The sequence below is a fragment of the Pelobates fuscus genome, chromosome 1 (genome assembly GCF_036172605.1).
Source record: "Pelobates fuscus isolate aPelFus1 chromosome 1, aPelFus1.pri, whole genome shotgun sequence".
Lineage (NCBI taxonomy): Eukaryota > Metazoa > Chordata > Amphibia > Anura > Pelobatidae > Pelobates > Pelobates fuscus.
In genome coordinates this window covers 169024314-169043233 of record NC_086317.1, presented here as the reverse complement: position 1 = coordinate 169043233, position 18920 = coordinate 169024314, and the positions used below count along the sequence as shown (strand labels likewise).

General features: G+C 40.9%; 1 protein-coding gene across 9 annotated transcripts in view; it reads left to right on the top strand.

Moving 5' to 3' along the window:
- NFASC (neurofascin) overlaps nucleotides 1–18920 on the top strand; it is a 139016-nt gene that overhangs the window by 88376 nt on the left and 31720 nt on the right. For 7 of the 9 annotated variants that reach the window (XM_063452252.1, XM_063452242.1, XM_063452217.1 and 4 more), the window contains 12 exons: nucleotides 230–414; nucleotides 1276–1407; nucleotides 3610–3747; nucleotides 4765–4876; nucleotides 5213–5379; nucleotides 6506–6653; nucleotides 8449–8573; nucleotides 11004–11048; nucleotides 12023–12124; nucleotides 12581–12778; nucleotides 12897–12967; nucleotides 13113–13335. In XM_063452252.1, the coding sequence (XP_063308322.1) occupies nucleotides 230–414; nucleotides 1276–1407; nucleotides 3610–3747; nucleotides 4765–4876; nucleotides 5213–5379; nucleotides 6506–6653; nucleotides 8449–8573; nucleotides 11004–11048; nucleotides 12023–12124; nucleotides 12581–12778; nucleotides 12897–12967; nucleotides 13113–13335 (1646 nt within the window). The remainder of the gene's footprint in view (nucleotides 1–229; nucleotides 415–1275; nucleotides 1408–3609; nucleotides 3748–4764; nucleotides 4877–5212; nucleotides 5380–6505; nucleotides 6654–8448; nucleotides 8574–11003; nucleotides 11049–12022; nucleotides 12125–12580; nucleotides 12779–12896; nucleotides 12968–13112; nucleotides 13336–18920) is intronic. The other 2 variants (XM_063452225.1, XM_063452209.1) reach the window with 1 other exon arrangement.

The following is an 18920-nucleotide window of genomic DNA, read 5'->3' as shown; positions in this document are numbered from 1 at the left end:
GTATAATATATTTAATAGTAATGAACAGTAATAAGTAAGGAACTTCTCAAGAAATAGCAGCAAATTATTGATTAGCAGAAAAGAGATCTCATTGTGTGTGACATTTGTGAGTCCTGATAAGTAGGAATAGGATGGAATGTAGGAATGGGAGTGAATATTTTGTGTTTGCACTTCAAATGTCATCAGGTACCACTATCCTTAAAAAAACATTTTGTTTTGGTCTACACAGCCCGACACCAGACATCATGTGGTATAAGAAAGGAGGAGAACTTCCCACTCGGAAGCTGAAGTTTGAGAATTTCAATAAAACACTTCGAATTGTGAAGGTATCCGAAGAGGACTCCGGAGAGTACTTCTGCCAAGCATCAAACAGGATGGGCAGTATCCGACATACCATCTCTGTCCGAGTGAAGGGTACAGTTACCAACTGGTTTTAATTTTTTTACATCACATCATATACAAATTTTGTTTTTCCAAAAAATCTCAGTGTTATTAAAAAGTATCTCCCTGCGAACAAATATCTCCCCTGCCTATACTCTCCCTCTAACAAGTATAAAGGGATGAGAGACCCAAAAAGGTTATTAAAATAACATTATCCTTACCGCTAATATGCTGAGTTGAAGGTGCTGTGAAGTTCTTTTCTTCAGCCAAATAAGTTGGCATGCAAAATATAAAAAAACAAAAAGAACATTAGAGCATAATGCAACTATATGATAACAAAATAAAAAGAATGCACACACAAAAAAAATGCGTGCAAGAAGAAAAACAATCCAGGGATATGTAAAGGGATTCTATAGTATTAGGACTACAAAATTGTATTTCTAACACTATAGTGTCCTTTGTTCCCGCTCCCTCGCGGCACCCCTCTTGCAGCACATAAAGAGTTAAAAACCCTTTCATTACTCACCCGATTCAATGTTCTTCAGCACTGGGTTGGCGCTCTGCCTCCTCCTCTGTCATCCAAAAGAGGGGACCTAAAGGGCATGCATGACGAGCACATACTTTGCTGTGGGGATTTCACTGACACTGACACTGGATGTCCTCATGCAGAGCGTGAGTACGTCCAGCGTAAATTAAGAGACCCAGAGTTCGGTAAACACCCCGTAGTGCCTCTAGTAGCTGTCTGGTAGAATGCTTACTTAAGCAATGAGCTGCAGGTTTTCGATTGTATTTTCTTTTCTCTTCTTGATAGAATACACTCCTTATTTATAAGATTGTTATTGGCTAACATTATTTATCAAACTTGATATTTTCTATGTTTACTTGCCTCTGCAGCGGCTCCTTACTGGCTGGATGAACCAAAAAATTTAATTCTGGCACCGGGTGAGAATGGACGTCTGGTGTGTCGTGCTAATGGCAGTCCCAAACCTACTATCCAGTGGTTGATGGATGGGGAACCCATTGTAGGTAAGTTTACCAAAAGAAAGACAGAGGCAAGTGGTTTTGAATACATATATTTTTAAAGCTCAAACTATGATCCTGAAAAAGTTAAGTTGCAACTTGAAGTCATGTCAGTGCAGCCACAGTGTGAATTTTAAGCACATGTTTTCACATACAGTTATAGTAATATCTATAAACCAAAAACTATTTTGGGAACAAACAACTAAAATTTATGTTTCCAGTGAAAGTGATATAAATACGTAAAAGCATTAATCAAAGAAACCCCTCCACTGTATTGATTTGCTATTATTTAGAGTTGGTCCTGCTGCGTACAATCTGAAGGAAGGTCTACCACCCTCCAAAATTTGCTGGTAGGAATACTGCAATCTTTGAATGCCCTCTAGTGGTTAAAATAAAGAAAGTTGATGTTTTGAAAGTCGTTTTTTTTTTGGAGCTGTCCAAGGTACTAATAAAATCACAACCCTAATTGCATGAAGCAGTTTTGAAGCTAATATAAATTATAGGAATTTCCTCATTCTTTTGAGGAATGAGAAGCATATATGGTGTCTTTGCTTCAAAAGGAGTATGATTTCTACCTAAATAATTAACCTGTGACATAGCTTTTAGGGGAATGTACATTGTATTCAAAAATACACATTATAAAATATTTTCACAAGCAAATTATAACAACATCACAATCGGGAATTATGGTATTTTTTTATTTCATATACGAAACCTATAACATTAATTGTATGAAAAAATAGGCCAGGATTTTGCAACCGATAGGATCTATATGGAACAGAAAATGTCCTATCTTAATATAAGATTTATACGTACGATTATTTATATGCATGATTATTTGATTAATAAATCACAGGTATATTCTGACTACCTGAAAACAGAAAAGAGAATGCTAGTTTTTCTTAAGAAATAATATCTGTTTAGTTCCTTACAGAACTACTAAAGTATTTTCAAAAATATATTTTTATCACCTTAACAACTACACATGAATTGGGTTCTGCATTTGTGGAATAAACCTAAATGTGCATTACTTTTAAGAACAACCTGCACGTAAAGTAGATTTTACAGTACAATACAGAATTGTATGTCAAGAATAAAAGCATTTTGTTTATGTTTATGTTATGTTGTTTCGAAGTACATCTTCAGTATATTTTCCACTAAAACTTGGACATTGAAGGTTACAAATATCCCCCTCATCAACAAGTTCTGGTTAAGAAAAAACACATTTTTTTTATACAATTATAGGATATATGGATATATTATTGGCACAAGAATTAGGCTGTGTTTTCTATAGAATGTTCTTCAAAGATATCTGCAAAATTATTCAAATTCTGTAGCTTTCCAAGACATGCACAGGAACAGATAGAGTAGCAAAAAATCAGTCCCAGGTATACAAAGGTTTTTTTTTTTTTTTTAATTCTTTATTTTTGAGCAGACGATTTTGAAATTGACCGTATAAGCTTTTACAGTTATGCATTTGATATCACAGTTACTTGTATAGTTTTACAGAGTGGCAGCGGTAAAAGTTACATTATACATTTTATATACGTTGCTTTTCCTGTATACATTTTCGTCTGTTATTTTCTATTTTGTTGGCAAGCAAAATTAACTATGTACAATGGTATACAAAGGTTTTTAAGAGAAAGGGTTAAACATAGCAAGCATCTTGCTTCAAAAATTACCCATTTGTGTATATAGTTAGAAAATGATTTGGAAATATTGGTTCCAAATTGAGTTTGGTTCCCTACCTCCCCCTTTCCCTCCCAAAAAAGAAAGGGGTTGAGCATATCATAAAGATAAAAACGCTTCTCCTGTGAGTCAGACTCCGGTTTCAATCATATGCTGCTCATAGTGAGCACTTGCTTGACGCACATGTGCATTAGCCTCCCAATGCTTCCCTATGTGAAACCATTTGATTGCTTGAGATCGGCAATTTTGATGGTTAGGGAGGCAGTGTAGAAATACAGAAACTGACGAGGGAAGAAAGGCAAGTTAATCTGGGGGAAGGGGAGATATCTACATAGCAGGACACTATAGCGTTATGAATACAGGTTTGTATTCCAAAGGCTATTGTGTTCCTTTAATAAGTAATTCCCGATTATACGATAACCACTCCATGTGTCAGTTAAACCTTAACCTCATTGTGAACCCAATACGACATATGTAAATTGATATTAACAATTCCACTGGTTGTTTTCTTGCATGCAGTTCCTAACCCCAATTTTGAAGTTGCTGGAGACACCATCATCTTCAGAGAGGTACAAAGTGGCAACAGTGCCGTGTTCCAGTGCAACGCTTCCAACGATCATGGATACGTCCTGGCTAATGCCTTTATCAGCATTCTGGGTATGATCAGTAAACCAAGACCAAATATTGGATCCCCATATCAGTTTAGGATACGACACACAATAAATTGGCTATTGCAGTATTACTCCCCCTAACAATGAAAGAAGGTATTTAGAGGTAAAGAAGGCTCTGCTCAAACAAGCTTACAATCTATGAGGATTTTGAAGTACGCCGATATTTACCCTTGGATGTCTTGCCCAGTGCTACTTATTTGTGAGGTCATCTGAGTGGGATGTTGTTAAGGTTTACAGTAGAAGAATGAGTTCTGAGGTCACTTTAAAATTCAACAATGGGTCACTACGATAATGCCAGGTGCATAGTTTTGAAGCCCTGTCCAAAAAGGTGGAGAACTAACCTAAACTATGACCATTCTTTGTAACCTGCATTATTTGCCTCTTCTGGCTAGATTCTTTCTTTCACGCACACTCCTGCTTCCTTTGTGGTGATTTTTAATTTATCTTCAGAATAGTACTTTTCTGTCATTGAATTATTTTTCCATTCCTTCCTCTGTGTATTATTTTTCTTTTGCTCATGTAATGTTTAGTTTTGTCTTGAGCTGTTAGTTAATTCCTTTTGTGTTTATTCTCTGAATCCTTTCATTATTGATTGGTAAATTGATTTGGTTTAATTCATTTTCAGACTCCCTTATTTTGGCCCATGTCAGTTCTCTGCAGTTCACAGTTTCCAGAATAAATAACTTTTAAGGTTATTTACTAAAGTGAGAAATGTCAGGAATTCAGTGATAATTCAAAGAGAATTTTAAATTTAAGGCCAAAATAACTGAGCTGGAAGAATTCTCCAAGTCAGCTATGCTTCCATTTCATCTACTTTGGCCTTATACTTGAAATTAACTTTGAATGCCCAACAATTCTTATACACATTGCTTTTCAGAGCTTACTAAAAGATTAAACCAAGTTTATTCACTTATTTGTATTGCCCTAGCAGAATGTATAGGAATTTCTCAGATGTTGATTGAACTGGTTGAACAGTAATTCATTTATCGATTTACTGCTTTAGATGTCCCGTCTCGGACACTGGGCCCACGGAATCAGCTGATAAGAGTAATTGAATACAACAGGACGCAGCTGGATTGTCCGTTCTTTGGTTCTCCAATACCCACGCTACGCTGGTAAGTTTGGACTCAAACTGCCAGGTGACTGCACAAATATCTCTGCAGTGGGTCTGTATAACAAATATTTGTCTTTAATTTCATGATATTCACACTTTATGGAAAGCACGTCACTGTGGAAAGCAATCTCTTTTCCTTGGAATGTGTTTAATAAAAATGGTGTTGGCTGATTTGTTTCAATAAGAATTTCTTTGTAAAGTCTTGTATCTATCAATATGGTAAATGCAGTGTAGTTTTGATTACATTGACAGTACTTTATAGGTGGCTGCGGTTGGTGCTATGCAATGGGTAAAATAAGCTGATATTGTATTGTCTTACCTTCTCTTGTGTGAACAGGTTTAAGAATGGTCAGGGCAGCAATCTGGATGGGGGGAATTACCGTGTTCATGAGAATGGGACACTTGAAATTAACACGGTACGGAAGGAGGATCAAGGCAAATACACATGCGTGGCTACCAATATCCTGGGCAAGGCTGACAATACTGTGCGGTTAGAAGTTAAAGGTAAAGCGGTAAACTGAGCTGAGATTTAAACCACTTAAATGCTGCAAATTCCAGCCATAATATTTATTTCTTTTTTTTTTTTTACAATCAATTTTTGTCACATTAAAATGAAAACTGTACTGCTCTTTTGGGTACCCATTAAGTAAATGGGATATGTAGGAATGGAGGCTTTGTTGCTGTCATATTGACATGTAGACATTTTTGGGGGAAAGGGGCTTCTTGGCTGTCAAAACATGATAATTTATTCTGTCTACAGTATATTATGCACTATACAGGTAAGTAAGCTCAGTCTTACATTAGAATTAGATTGAGCATTAAATCACTGCTTCCTGGCACCATGTCTTCACTACTTCCAACAAGAGAACTAGAAGTCTGAGCTGAGCTAAGCCTAGCAGTGCAGGACTTACCTCATAGGCCAAGAGTGATCAGCTGATGCTCTCAGCCAATAAGCTAGTTCTGTGCTGCAGGGTTTAGTTCAGGAAAACTAACAGTGGCTCCTGCTTAGGAGCTTCTAGCTCTCTGCTAGCAGTAGTGGAGGTGTTGAGCTGCATCTGGGAGACTCCAAATAAGAAATTGTTACGTTCTGAAATGGCACCGTAGTGGTTATGGTGCTTGGAGTGTTCCTGAGCAGGGTTTTTTTTTTTTTGTGCAGTAACATCCTTGCTGAAATTTCCTAGGCTGTCCTATGTTAGCTAAAAGCTTAAACTCTAAAAAAAAAAATGTATTGTATAATAATATTATACATTATTATACATTATTCCTGCTTTCTATTTCATTTTCTCTTTAATTAGCTCTGGGTCATTTTCACACATTTTCCCTAAGTTTTTTACTCAGCAGATACAATTTGAAAAAAATCAGTTTTCACTTCAGCACAAGTCATTGCTTCGTAAATAAACAACATGGTTCCTTCTTTTAAAATCTTGTTTTGTTTTGTTGACAAAAGTTGAAAAAAGCTGAAAGTTTTCTTTGAGAAGTGTCAAAGTGAGAATATAAATGCACAAACATGTTTATATTCCCACTTATACCTGGGAAATATAAGGACAGTTTCACAAAAAAAACATTGTTTTTCTTGGACAAATAACATCAAATTCATCAACCTTATCAATAACTACATGTACGTTTTTAGAACCTACTCGTATTGTGAAGGGACCGGAAGATCAGATAGCTAAAAGAGGCTCCACTGTCCGCCTGGACTGCCGAGTGCGGAGTGATCCCTCACTGAGACTCACTGTAACATGGATGAAAGATGAGGCTCAGCTTTACATAGGAAGCAGGTGAGTTTACCCTGTAATCAGCTTGTCTATACTGATCAGCTGTAAAATCTGTACACCTCACACAGTAACCCATGGGGATCCCATTTTATCATGATCCCAGAATAATTATTTTCCACTGATCATATCTTTTTTAACCCTTTAAAGTATCTCTGCCATCCGTCATTTCTTTGAGCCATCCTATAGCACTTTAAAAACAGCTAATGCTTTCTGTCGTTGATTTTCAAATCTCAGGAAGACAATCCAAACATTTTCTGTGAAATAAAGGTGCTTAATGTACCAGTGTTAATCTAGAGCAGCTGCAGCACGAATGTGGGTTTTCCTGTACACCATACAAACAATATATGCAACAGGTGATTGATACAAAGTGATAGGAACAAACACCAGTATATAAGTGGAGCGTTTAAATTAAACTATGTATAGATATTCACTCGCCCATTCTAAAACTTAGAGGTGTCCACATACATGTAAAACCAAAAAGACAAAAGGGGGAAAGTATATAGTGTAATATCACAATAAAACAATTGGAAGAATGGTATACAAGTATGACCAGCGCACACATGTGGAATAGAGTCTAGAATTAATGAGCTCAAATCTGTAGGCATGTGTGACTTAAAGGTTGGTGGCATAAGAACATGTTAAAGGCTGGTGGAATAATACATGTGCACCTTTCAGATACATTAATATTATTTAACAAAAATTGTATTAAACAGTTCAACCCCATAGTCCGGTATCTTGCACCCGATCACTCTGCCACCTGTTGTTCTGTTGCTCAGAATCTTGACATGGAGCATAGTCTGCCGCTAATTGGCTGAGAGCATTCGTTGACAATTGAAGCCAATCGGTAGCTCCCCTTTCACAAAACAGTGTAAGAAAGATATGTATGTTTCTGAAGCTGTTTTGGGAGGGGTGAGCGACTGATTGGCTTAGAGCGTCAGCTGACTCTCTCAGCCATTGAGCATTGCCCCTGTCCAAGGCTTCTTTTTTCAAAATGTTGAGCAGCGGAAGTGATCGGCCACTGGATACTGGACGTTTCACGGGCGACTTAACCCCTAACGTGGCCTCTAAATCTGTATTGATTTGCAGGGGCCAAAAGAGCCTGGGTCAGTTTGGTTGGCCAGATCATCGCACTGGTTTAAAGGAACACTATAGGGTCAGGAACCCAAACATATATTCCTGACCCTGTAGTATTCAAACCTGAAGCTGAAGCTCTGCATGCTGTTTGCCTCAGAATAGCAAGGTGTCTGCTGACATCATCAAAATTGGTGGCCTGATCCAGTCACAGTGCTTCTCCATAGGATTGGCTGAGACTGACAAGGAGGTAGATCAGGGGCAGAGCCAGCACAATTCAAACACAGCCCTGGCCAATCAGCATCTCCTCATAAAGTTGAATTGAATCAATAAATCTCTATGAGGAAAGTTCAGTGTCTGCATGCAGAGGGAGTAGATACGGAATGTTTGGATGCATTTTAGGCAGCCATGACACAGGAAGGATCTCTAACAGCTATCTAAAGAGTGGCCAGTGAAGTTATCACAAGGCTGTAATGTAAACACTGCATTTTCTCTGAAAAGACAGTGTTTACAGACAAAAATCCTGCAGGTAATGATTCTACTCACCACAACAAATTCAATAAGCTGTAGTTGTTCTGGTGACTATAGTGTCCCTTTAAATGTTTTCTGGAGAGGTGAAAGCCTTACTGATCTCACATATGAATCTTTACATGGAGTATATGTTTGTTTTTTCGTATGGATGGATCTTTCCAATCCTTATTAGATGTGTCATCCTTTCTGTTTGCAGAATGAAGAAGGAGGAAGATGCTCTCACTATATTTGGTGTTGCAGAAAAGGACCAAGGTGCTTACACGTGTGTGGCTAAAACTGAACTGGACCAGGATTTTGCAAAAGCCTACCTCACCATCCTGGGTAATATGCTTCTCCCATGCTGGATAATATGGTCTTTCCATCCTGGGTAATGTGTTCCTCCCATCCTGGGTAATGTGTTCCTCCCATCCTGGGTAATATGTTCCTCCCATCCTGGGTAATGTGTTCCTCCCATCCTGGGTGATATGTTCCTCACATCCTGGGTGATATGTTCTTCCCATCCTGGGTAATATGTTCCTCACATCCTGAGTGATATGTTCTTCCCATCCTGGGTAATATGTTCCTCACATCCTGGGTGATATGTTCTTCCCATCCTGGGTAATATGTTCCTCACATCCTGGATAATATGGTCTTTCCATCCTGGGTAATGTGTTCCTCCCATCCTGGGTAATGTGTTCCTCCCATCCTGGGTAATGTGTTCCTCCCATCCTGGGTGATATGTTCCTCACATCCTGGGTGATATGTTCTTCCCATCCTGGGTAATATGTTCCTCACATCCTGGGTGATATGTTCTTCCCATCCTGGGTAATATGTTCCTCACATCCTGGGTAATATGTTCTTTCCATCCTGGGTGATATGTTCCTCACATCATGGGTGATATGTTCCTCCCATCCTGGGTGATATGTTCCTCCCATCCTGGGTGATATGTTCTTCACATCCTGGGTAATATGTTCCTCACATCCTGGGTAATATGTTCTTTCCATCCTGGGTAATATGTTCTTTCCATCCTGGGTGATATGTTCCTCTCATCCTGGGTGATATGTTCCTCCCATCCTGGGTGATATGTTCTTCACATCCTGGGTAATATGTTCCTCACATCCTGGGTAATATGTTCTTTCCATCCTGGGTAATATGTTCTTTCCATCCTGGGTGATATGTTCCTCCCATCCTGGGTGATATGTTCCTCACATCCTGGGTGATATGTTCTTCCCATCCTGGGTAATATGTTCCTCACATCCTGGGTGATATGTTCTTCCCATCCTGGGTAATATGTTCCTCACATCCTGGGTAATATGTTCTTTCCATCCTGGGTGATATGTTCTTTCCATCCTGGGTGATATGTTCCTCACATCATGGGTGATATGTTCCTCCCATCCTGGGTGATATGTTCCTCCCATCCTGGGTGATATGTTCTTCACATCCTGGGTAATATGTTCCTCACATCCTGGGTAATATGTTCTTTCCATCCTGGGTAATATGTTCTTTCCATCCTGGGTGATATGTTCCTCTCATCCTGGGTGATATGTTCCTCTCATCCTGGGTGACATGTTCGTCCCATGATGGGTAATATGTTCCATGCTGGGTAATATGTTCCTCAAAGTGTGAGTACAAGTAGACTTTATTTTATTGGTAGTGACAGAACATTCCTTGTGCATTGCTACTTACGGTCTTGAGGTGTGTGAATCCGAATGAGAATGCAACTCACTAGCTCATACAGCCAGTTTAAAGGCCATGTGTATAAATATTGGCTTCAGAATGATATTCCAGTTTTAGGGACTAGAAGCAAATTGAGCACGGATGGAGATCAAGTAGAAGTCTCTAAATAATTCAATTATAAAATAAATAATTTCTTATGTTTCTTTAGAGTGAAATTCTTATGGGCACATATGGACAATAATCCTGTCACTTAGAAAATAAACTTTATAATGATGAACAGGGTCTGTGTGAATATATACTTTTGTAAACAGACATCAATATATGTATGAAAATCATTGACATGAGCATTTATCTAAATTAACTCTTACGTAATGCTTTTTACAACAGATAAAAGTAAGTAAAAAAAATAAATAAATCAGGTGCATACTGGAAGTTATAATTTAAGCACAAAAAAAAAAAGGAATGAAAATACAAGTGCATTATTAGAAATATTTAGCTTAATTTTGAAAAAAGCATTAACACAGAACATTTTATGCTCTGACAATGTGATGTTTATTTTCACGTGACCGGTCCATTGCAATATTACTATAGTATTGATGCTTGTTTATTTAAGTACTCTGATTAATTAACTCTGTTTTCTTTGGCTACTTTACATTAAATTTATTTTAACTCAGTATGGGCCTAAAGACACTATGGAATGCAGAGCTATACATCCCCGTCATTGGTAAATTAATGGGACATTCCATTTTGATATAGGATCTTTGAAGGTTGGTTTGATACAATGGAATTATTCCATCATTATTTTTTTAAAGGAACACTTGAATCATCATAATTGTAGTGGTAATGTTGCTTGGGTCAAATTCTACATCAATTATGTGTCTCTGTGGGCCCGAAGAGGTTTGTGAAGTATCTTTCCCATAATGTTTACCCAGCCTGGCTTAGTTCACAAACATTTGAAATTACTCCATCTCTTCTATAGCAATCAGGATGTTGTGTACATTTTCAGGAAATGCCTCGTGGCACCTACAGGGATTGCTGTGATACTTTTTTAACACATAATTAATCTTTTAACATATAACATTTGTCCTTTCACAGAAACCTCCTCTTCCCCTACTAGCAGACTGACCTCCGCACTTAGAGGTAATAACTCTAGTAACATCTAAAACGTCCTAATAACCCATTGCTTATTAATATGGTTATGGAAATATCCCTTTAATGGCAAAGTTATATATAACTTCCCAGGGAAAACCAGATGTTTGTTTAATTACAGCTTGTGATGTCATGTCATATAGGTATGTCTTTACATATGTACGCATGCCACATGATGACTGTTGTGCAGTATCAATGGATGTTCGAGTGTGCATTCATATAAAAAAAAGGATACCAATGGCTCATAAGTTATGAGATTAAATAAATACAAATAATGTAAATAATGCAAAGTGTCTAAAACATAATGCAGTCTTGTGTACCTATCTATAAATGTTGATTTTCTTTCTAGCAATGGGAACCTAAAAAAAAACGCATGTACATATTGAATTTTCCTTCCAGATTTAGGGATTTTTATTGTTGTTACTATTATAGGGTTAAACTTTTAAAGACAGGCAAATTGATGTGAGGAATAATTCCTCTGCATCTCGACAGGCAGTTGACAAATCCGGCCAATGGCATGAAGATGTATGTTATAATGTTACCAGGTTTGAAGAAGAAAGAAAAGTCCAATTATTTTGATCTGGACACAAATTGATTCAGCATTGGTTTCTTCAGGTGTTCTTAGCTATTATCAGTTTTATTGATTGTTTTACTTCCGCCTGCACATAAGGTTAACAAAACAGATGAGATAGCTGAATGCAAAGAGTGATTCTATTTCTTAAATGATGCAAACTGCACATCTGATCTAAAGAGTAATCCGTAGAGAGCTAGATAATGTATATTACAGGCAATGTAGAGGAAATTGCAAAGTCATGCATTTTATGGAAACAGTAAGCTATGCTCTTATATGGCGTCTTGCTAACTGAAGACAGTGGTACTGTTTTATGCAGATGGTCGTACCCAGGTTTAGATGTACATTAAGTGCCAGTCAGTTAGTTGCATACAGTTGTATCCATTCCTGACAGATAAACCTGACCCTCCCATGGACCTGGAACTAACGGATGAGGCAGAGAGGAGCATACGCCTTACCTGGACACCTGGTGATGACAACAACAGCCCAATTACAGGTAATTAGAGTCTGCCTCACACTACTTGTCATTTTTATTTTTTGTTTCTCCCTCACCTTCTTTTATCTCAAGTCCTTCTTTTCTTTCCGTGCTTATTTTAAATCTGCAAATTGTCACGTTTTTCCAACCTTCCACCTTTTGGCTTCGTTTTCCTGCCCTTTTCTCTGAGATTATTAGGATTTATTTTTCTATCGATCTGTAGTTTTCTACATCCTTGCTCCACTTGTTTTATTCATCAGTATTTTCTTTTTTTTTTTTTTTTTTTAATTCTTTATTTTTGGCGTGCATGAAAATATAACAAGTGGGCTCGTCATGCCCCAAGAGCTTTGACAAGCATACAAGCAGACATTTAACATTTGGTTGGCATGTGGAATATTCTGCACAATTTTTATATAGAGTAATAGTTGATTAAACTACACTGAATAGGTATACATAGAGTATTTTCTTTTATACCAGGTTTCATTGTGCAGTTTGAGGAGGACCGGCATCAACCAGGCACCTGGCATAATCTGGCCTCTGTTCCTGGCAATGTAAACTCTGCGGTTCTCAATCTCGCTCCGTATGTCAGCTACAAATTTCGAGTTCTGGCATTGAATGAGCTTGGCAGCAGCACCCCTAGTCCTTCTTCTGAACGTTATCAGACCAGTGGTGCTCGTAAGTAACCTGCTTTGTAACTTTGGGATATTTAATACGTAGCAATATTTAATTTATGAATTGGATCCCTAAGGCTAGACTAGCCTTCTTTATAGCTCAGAGTTTCCTTTGATTTCAGCCCCAGAAATTAATCCAAGTGATGTACGAGGAGTAGGAACTCGCAAAGACAACATGGAGATCACATGGACAGTGAGTGTGAATTTATTTTTAAAAAAATCTCTTCCTTCAGTATTTATTCTGTTGTAATAACTAGTCGATTCATTTTTTGCATCTTTTGTTCCTGTATCTTTTTTGAATTGGGCAATTCAAAAACCCACCTCTTTTTTTCTCAAAGCCACTGAACGCCACGCAAGTATATGGCCCTAACCTACGTTACAATGTGAAGTGGCGTCAGCGCAATACAGGAGAACCCTGGAGCAATGTGACGGTGTGGACTAACAGGCATGTGGTGTGGAACACCCCGGTCTATTCGCCGTACGATATAAGAGTGCAGGCAGAGAACGAGTATGGCAGGGCGCCAGAACCAGGCACTGTTATTGGATACTCAGGGGAGGACTGTGAGTAGCGGATGCTAACTAAAAGTGTACATCAGGATGTTGTTTATATTTCATGTTAGCTTAGATGATTTTACATCTTGTTAAAGGATTTTCCAGCATACACAATTTGCAGTTGTTATTATATTGTTATAGAGTTTTTGCAAATGTTTCATTTTTTTTTTTGTTAAAAAAGAAAAACAAAGAAGAAAGTTCTTAAAGTTTATTTATTTAATTTTTTTTGCTTAATAATTTAATGTCTCTTATTGTGCACTTTCTTAAATATATAAACTGAGGGGGTATTTATGAACATTAATGTTTTTAAAAAGATAAAATTCGGGGGGCGGAGCCTAACTGTCAATGGAGTAGGACGTGTGTTCCCTCAGCTCTCTCACCCCGGGCACGAAATCCGCATCCATCAGCCTCCACAAAAGTGCTAAACAGGTGCTAAACTATCCACAACCAACAACAACACTCACCTTCATGGGGGGAGCAAAAAAGAAAAAGGATTCGACACCATCCGTGGCCACGATGTTCCGGACAAAGGAAGACAGGCAGCCATCTTGGGCCCAGAGCCAGGGAAACTCCGGTTCAGACTCTGAAGAGAGCGAACACGAGAGCACCCACTCGACACCCCTCACCAAAGAGGACCTGCGGCTCATGCTGAAAGAAACGTCGGCAGACATCAAAGCCTACACCACAGCAGCTCTTGAAAAACAAATTGCAGGCCTCAAAGGCGACATAGAGGCACTGGCCTCACGCACCGGCGACACAGAAAATGCGCTTAAAGAAACTCAAACCCAGGTGCTAGATCACAGCAAAGACATAGGGATGCTGAAAGACAGAATCCTATTTCTGGAAGATGGAATGGAGGATCTTAATAACAGATCTCGCAGGCAAAACATACGCATCAGAGGCCTGACGGAATCTGTCCTGCCAGAGGCCATACTCCCCACTATCACAGCCATATTCCAGTCCCTACTACCAGACACCCCGGGGCCAGACATCTACATCGAAAGAGCCCACAGGGCATTGAGGCCCCCATTCCCTAACTCAAATACACCAAGGGACATCATCGTCAAATTGCTACATTTCCCGGTAAAAGAACAGCTTATGAAAGCAGTGAGAGATCACCCACCAACTTACCAGGGACAACAGCTCCAATTTTACCAGGACTTGGCCCCGTCAACACTGAGAAAACGCCGGGATCTTAAGCCCCTCACCACGGCCCTACTGGAAGCCGGCTGGCGATACACGTGGGGGCACCCCTTCCGAATCACGGTAAAAAAAGGGGATCAAACTTACACCCTCCACCAAGTCTCCGACATGCGGGATTTCGCGACACATCTGGGATTACAACTACGTTACCCGACGACAGACACCCGAATTACCGCAAACGAAAGCCGAAACCGACGAACTGATTCCCGCGCAAACATGGCGCGCACACAGTCAAAGAAGAACACCTCACCGGCCTCGCAAGATCATCCACAAAAGGACACCTGAACAACAGCGCTTGGTGCGCATAGGACTCCTTCATATAATTCTGATTCTACCTGAGCCCAGGCACCCACGCCAAGGACCGGGTAAAAGGACTCCATTAATAACTCCAAGACCGGTAGTATCAATGTCATAACACGCTGTTATACCCCAATAGGGGGTTAAGGTTTAATGTTCACATATGGTTATGTTTATGTTTATGCTTAGACCCACTTCTGACACAATCGAGCCAGCAAGATTGCCACCACAGGGTATACTTAAGGCGGGAGGGTAACGGGGAGAGGATGGTACCACCCCGACTAAAAGAGGGGTTACATGCCAGTACGATAATGCTATACACCAATCCTGGGATACTGCCCAACAAGGTTTACAATAAGAACTCCAACCGACACCAATGAATCAATATGGGTACCACCACAGGATATACACAAGGCAATGGTGGCCGGAGGGAGGCGGGCAACACCCAGACAACACACTAGATGGCTCACCAGATAATATATAGCTATACCCCAAATACCAGGCTAATATCCATTAATGCTCAGATCAATAATTGCAACAGACGCAATCAAACCAATACAGTTGCCAATACCTGGTACACTTAAAGCAAGGGGCGCCGATAAAGGGTGGACACCACCCCGGCAAAATGCAGGACAACACCCCAGGGAAATACTGTCACACCCCAATGTGGGACCACTACACACCAAGGTCTATAATACTGCTCATAATGATCACACTCATACCAATAAGTAAGACACTACAGGGTGCTATATAACAGGGGGTGCCGGGGGGAGAAGGACTCCACCCCAGAGAAACGTAGGGCAGCATAAAAACCCCACGAAACAACAGGGGGCTAACCCCCGATACCTGACGCGAAGCACCCACTTACTAGATTTCTATGGGGTAACATGCATTTCTAAAGTGATGCTGCACGACAAACACCCAAACTGTAAAGGGTTGATGACCCCCACAAAAAAGGGAAACCCGGGAACCGGGCAGTAGGGACTGATCACCCCGCCACAATCTACACAGGACCTAAACACCTACCCTGAGCACCTGATGCTAAGATACTAAGAACCTACTATATATGTGATGTTTAAAAGTTTCAATGACATGTTGTTTATGTTTATGTTTATTTTTGTTAAAGATATGTTACCAGTGCTACACTATTGCTTCATGAAAACCTGACACCCTGACGACAGCACATCAGCATGCAAACTGGGTCTTACAACGAAAAATAGACACAGACAGGTTAGTCAGCAAAACCTACAGGCCACAATTACGAACACACCAAATCGCACCCGACTGCACACACACCCGACAGCCATAGCACGACCACCCACACAAGAATACCACCATCATGAGGATAACGACAAACATTTACAACTACCATAAATCCCAGAACACGTACACTGACTTAACAAAGACCCCACCCCAGACAGGACAAAAACACACACACAAAAAGCATAATTCCAGAACACTACCGTACATACGACCCGAAAGACTACCCGGTACCAACACAGCATACAATCATACAACCCGCCATAAACGCACTGCACCCGCGGAGACGACACCTCGTGCCCGGGGAAGAGGGGAAAGAGACACACAGTCACACTACCCTCCTCCCCACAAACTCTAACAACCAAACACAACTATCTACACTTAACACACTCCAAAACATACAGGCAACAACAAATCCACATACACAAAACTCAAACACCAACAACACCAACCAACACCGCCCACTCGACGCCTGGCGATTGACTGGTAAGACCAGGCCCCTCCCAACACTTTCCCCCACCCACCCCACTGGTTCAACCTTCCTAACCCCACACAAACACCCCCCAAAAAAACAGCGCTTCTCACCCACACCCCACCCCAACCCCCCCCCAACCACAACCCACACTCCACAACCCAAAACAACCCCCCGCAGACAGATAACCCACACGCTACGGTCTATTGCAACACCAACCAGCATGCCAGCCACTCTGACCTGCCTATCAATCAACTGTAAAGGTCTGAACAACCCCTCTAAGAGACACCAACTTATGAGATGGGCAAATAGAACCAAAGCAGACGTACTTCTACTGCAGGAAATGCACTACACTCGAGCCAAACAGTTCCCTCTCCTGAGCCGACACTACAAAGTCAACCACTTTGCCAGCTCTCCACAAGAGAAACATAACGGGGTAGCCATAGTACTAAGAAAATCCTGCCCCCTCTCTATACAGAAAACTGTAGCGGACCCTCAAGGCCGATACCTCACAGTTGCAGGGAAGATAGGCACGCAATCCTATGCATTTACCACCCTATACGCGCCAAACGCCCCAACCAACGCATTCTGGCACACAATACAGGCTCACCTAGCCCTCTTTCCCTCTCACCACTCCATAATCGGTGGCGACTTCAACGCTACCCCATCACCAAAGGTAGACCGACGCCGCTCACAAACCTGCAGAAAAAATAGACCACCAACAGCGAACGCAGATAAACTACTCTCAGCATTCATTTCACGCACACGCCTCATTGACACATGGAGAGCTCAACACCCCACAGCTCTAGACTACACCTTCTTTTCACACCCACACCAATCACACTCCCGCATAGACCTCTTTCTCGCGTCACCGTCACTAGCACCCATGATCAAAAACACAGCAATAGGCCCCATCACATGGTCTGATCATGCAGACATAACGCTAACGCTCAACCTACCCGGAACGGCGAGACCCTGGACGTGGCGCCTAAACCCACTCCTCCTACACAATCCACAAATCAGACAAACAATCGACAAAGCCATAACGGAATACTTCCAAATCAACAAAGGCACGGCAAGCTCCGAAGGCAATCTATGGGCGGCACACAAAGCCGTAATCAGAGGAGCCTTAATTAACCAAGCGTCAATACACAAAAAAAAGCAGGTAGCCCATCTCGAACAAACGTTACAGACTCTGCGAACCCTGGAGGCCAAACACAAAATAGACCCAACACAAGAACTCAACGAACAATTTAAAAAATGCCAGACAGAGATAAAAGAACACATGGCGAAAGACTCGGCCAAAGCGATACTCTGGACAAAACAATTATATTACGACAAAGCGAACAAAGCCGACACACTACTCGCCCGCAGACTCAAAAAAAGAAACGAACATAAACAAATACATAAAATAACAACACCAAATGGAGACACCACAGAAGACCCAGACAGAATCGCCAGAGTCTTTCAAGAATACTTCAGATCCTTATATGACCACACCCCTGAAACACGACACCACCCAACACTGACCAAAACACTAATAGACCAATACCTAGCCAAAATACCACTACCCTCCCTAGCCACAGAAGCGGCACAGACCCTAGCCAACCCCATAACACCAGAAGAACTCGCAAGAACGATAAAAGAGCTAAAGCCCAACAAAAGCCCAGGTCCAGATGGGTTCACTGGGCTATATTACAAGACATTCGCACCCAATCTAATACCACACTTGTGCACACTATACAACACCATCCTACAGGGAGACCAACTACCGAATAACATGCTACAGGCGAATATATGCCTCCTACCTAAGCCCAACAAAACTAACCTCGACCCTGGACATTACCGACCAATCTCACTCCTAAATGTGGACATTAAAATATTCACCAAAATTCTAGCAGACCGCCTAAGCCCCAACCTAACCACACTAATAAACCCAGATCAAGTGGGCTTCATACCGACACGACAGGCAAGCGACAACACGAGACGGACATACAACCTCATCTGGTCAGCCCACAAGACACACACCCCAACCCTCTTCCTATCACTAGACGCCGAAAAGGCATTTGATAGGCTCCTATGGCCCTTCCTATTCGCCACACTAGAAAAATTTGGACTCCCACAAAAATTCATGAATGCCCTGCACGTGCTTTATGCCTCACCACAAGCACACCTCCTCCTCCCACTCACACGCCCTCCAACCTTCACAATCCATAACGGTACTCGCCAGGGATGCCCACTTTCCCCAGTACTTTTCGCTCTGTCCCTAGAACCACTCCTACAAATCCTCAGACTTCATAGGGACATAAAAGGAATGACGATACGAGGGGAAGAATACAAAACGGCGGCGTACGCAGACGAC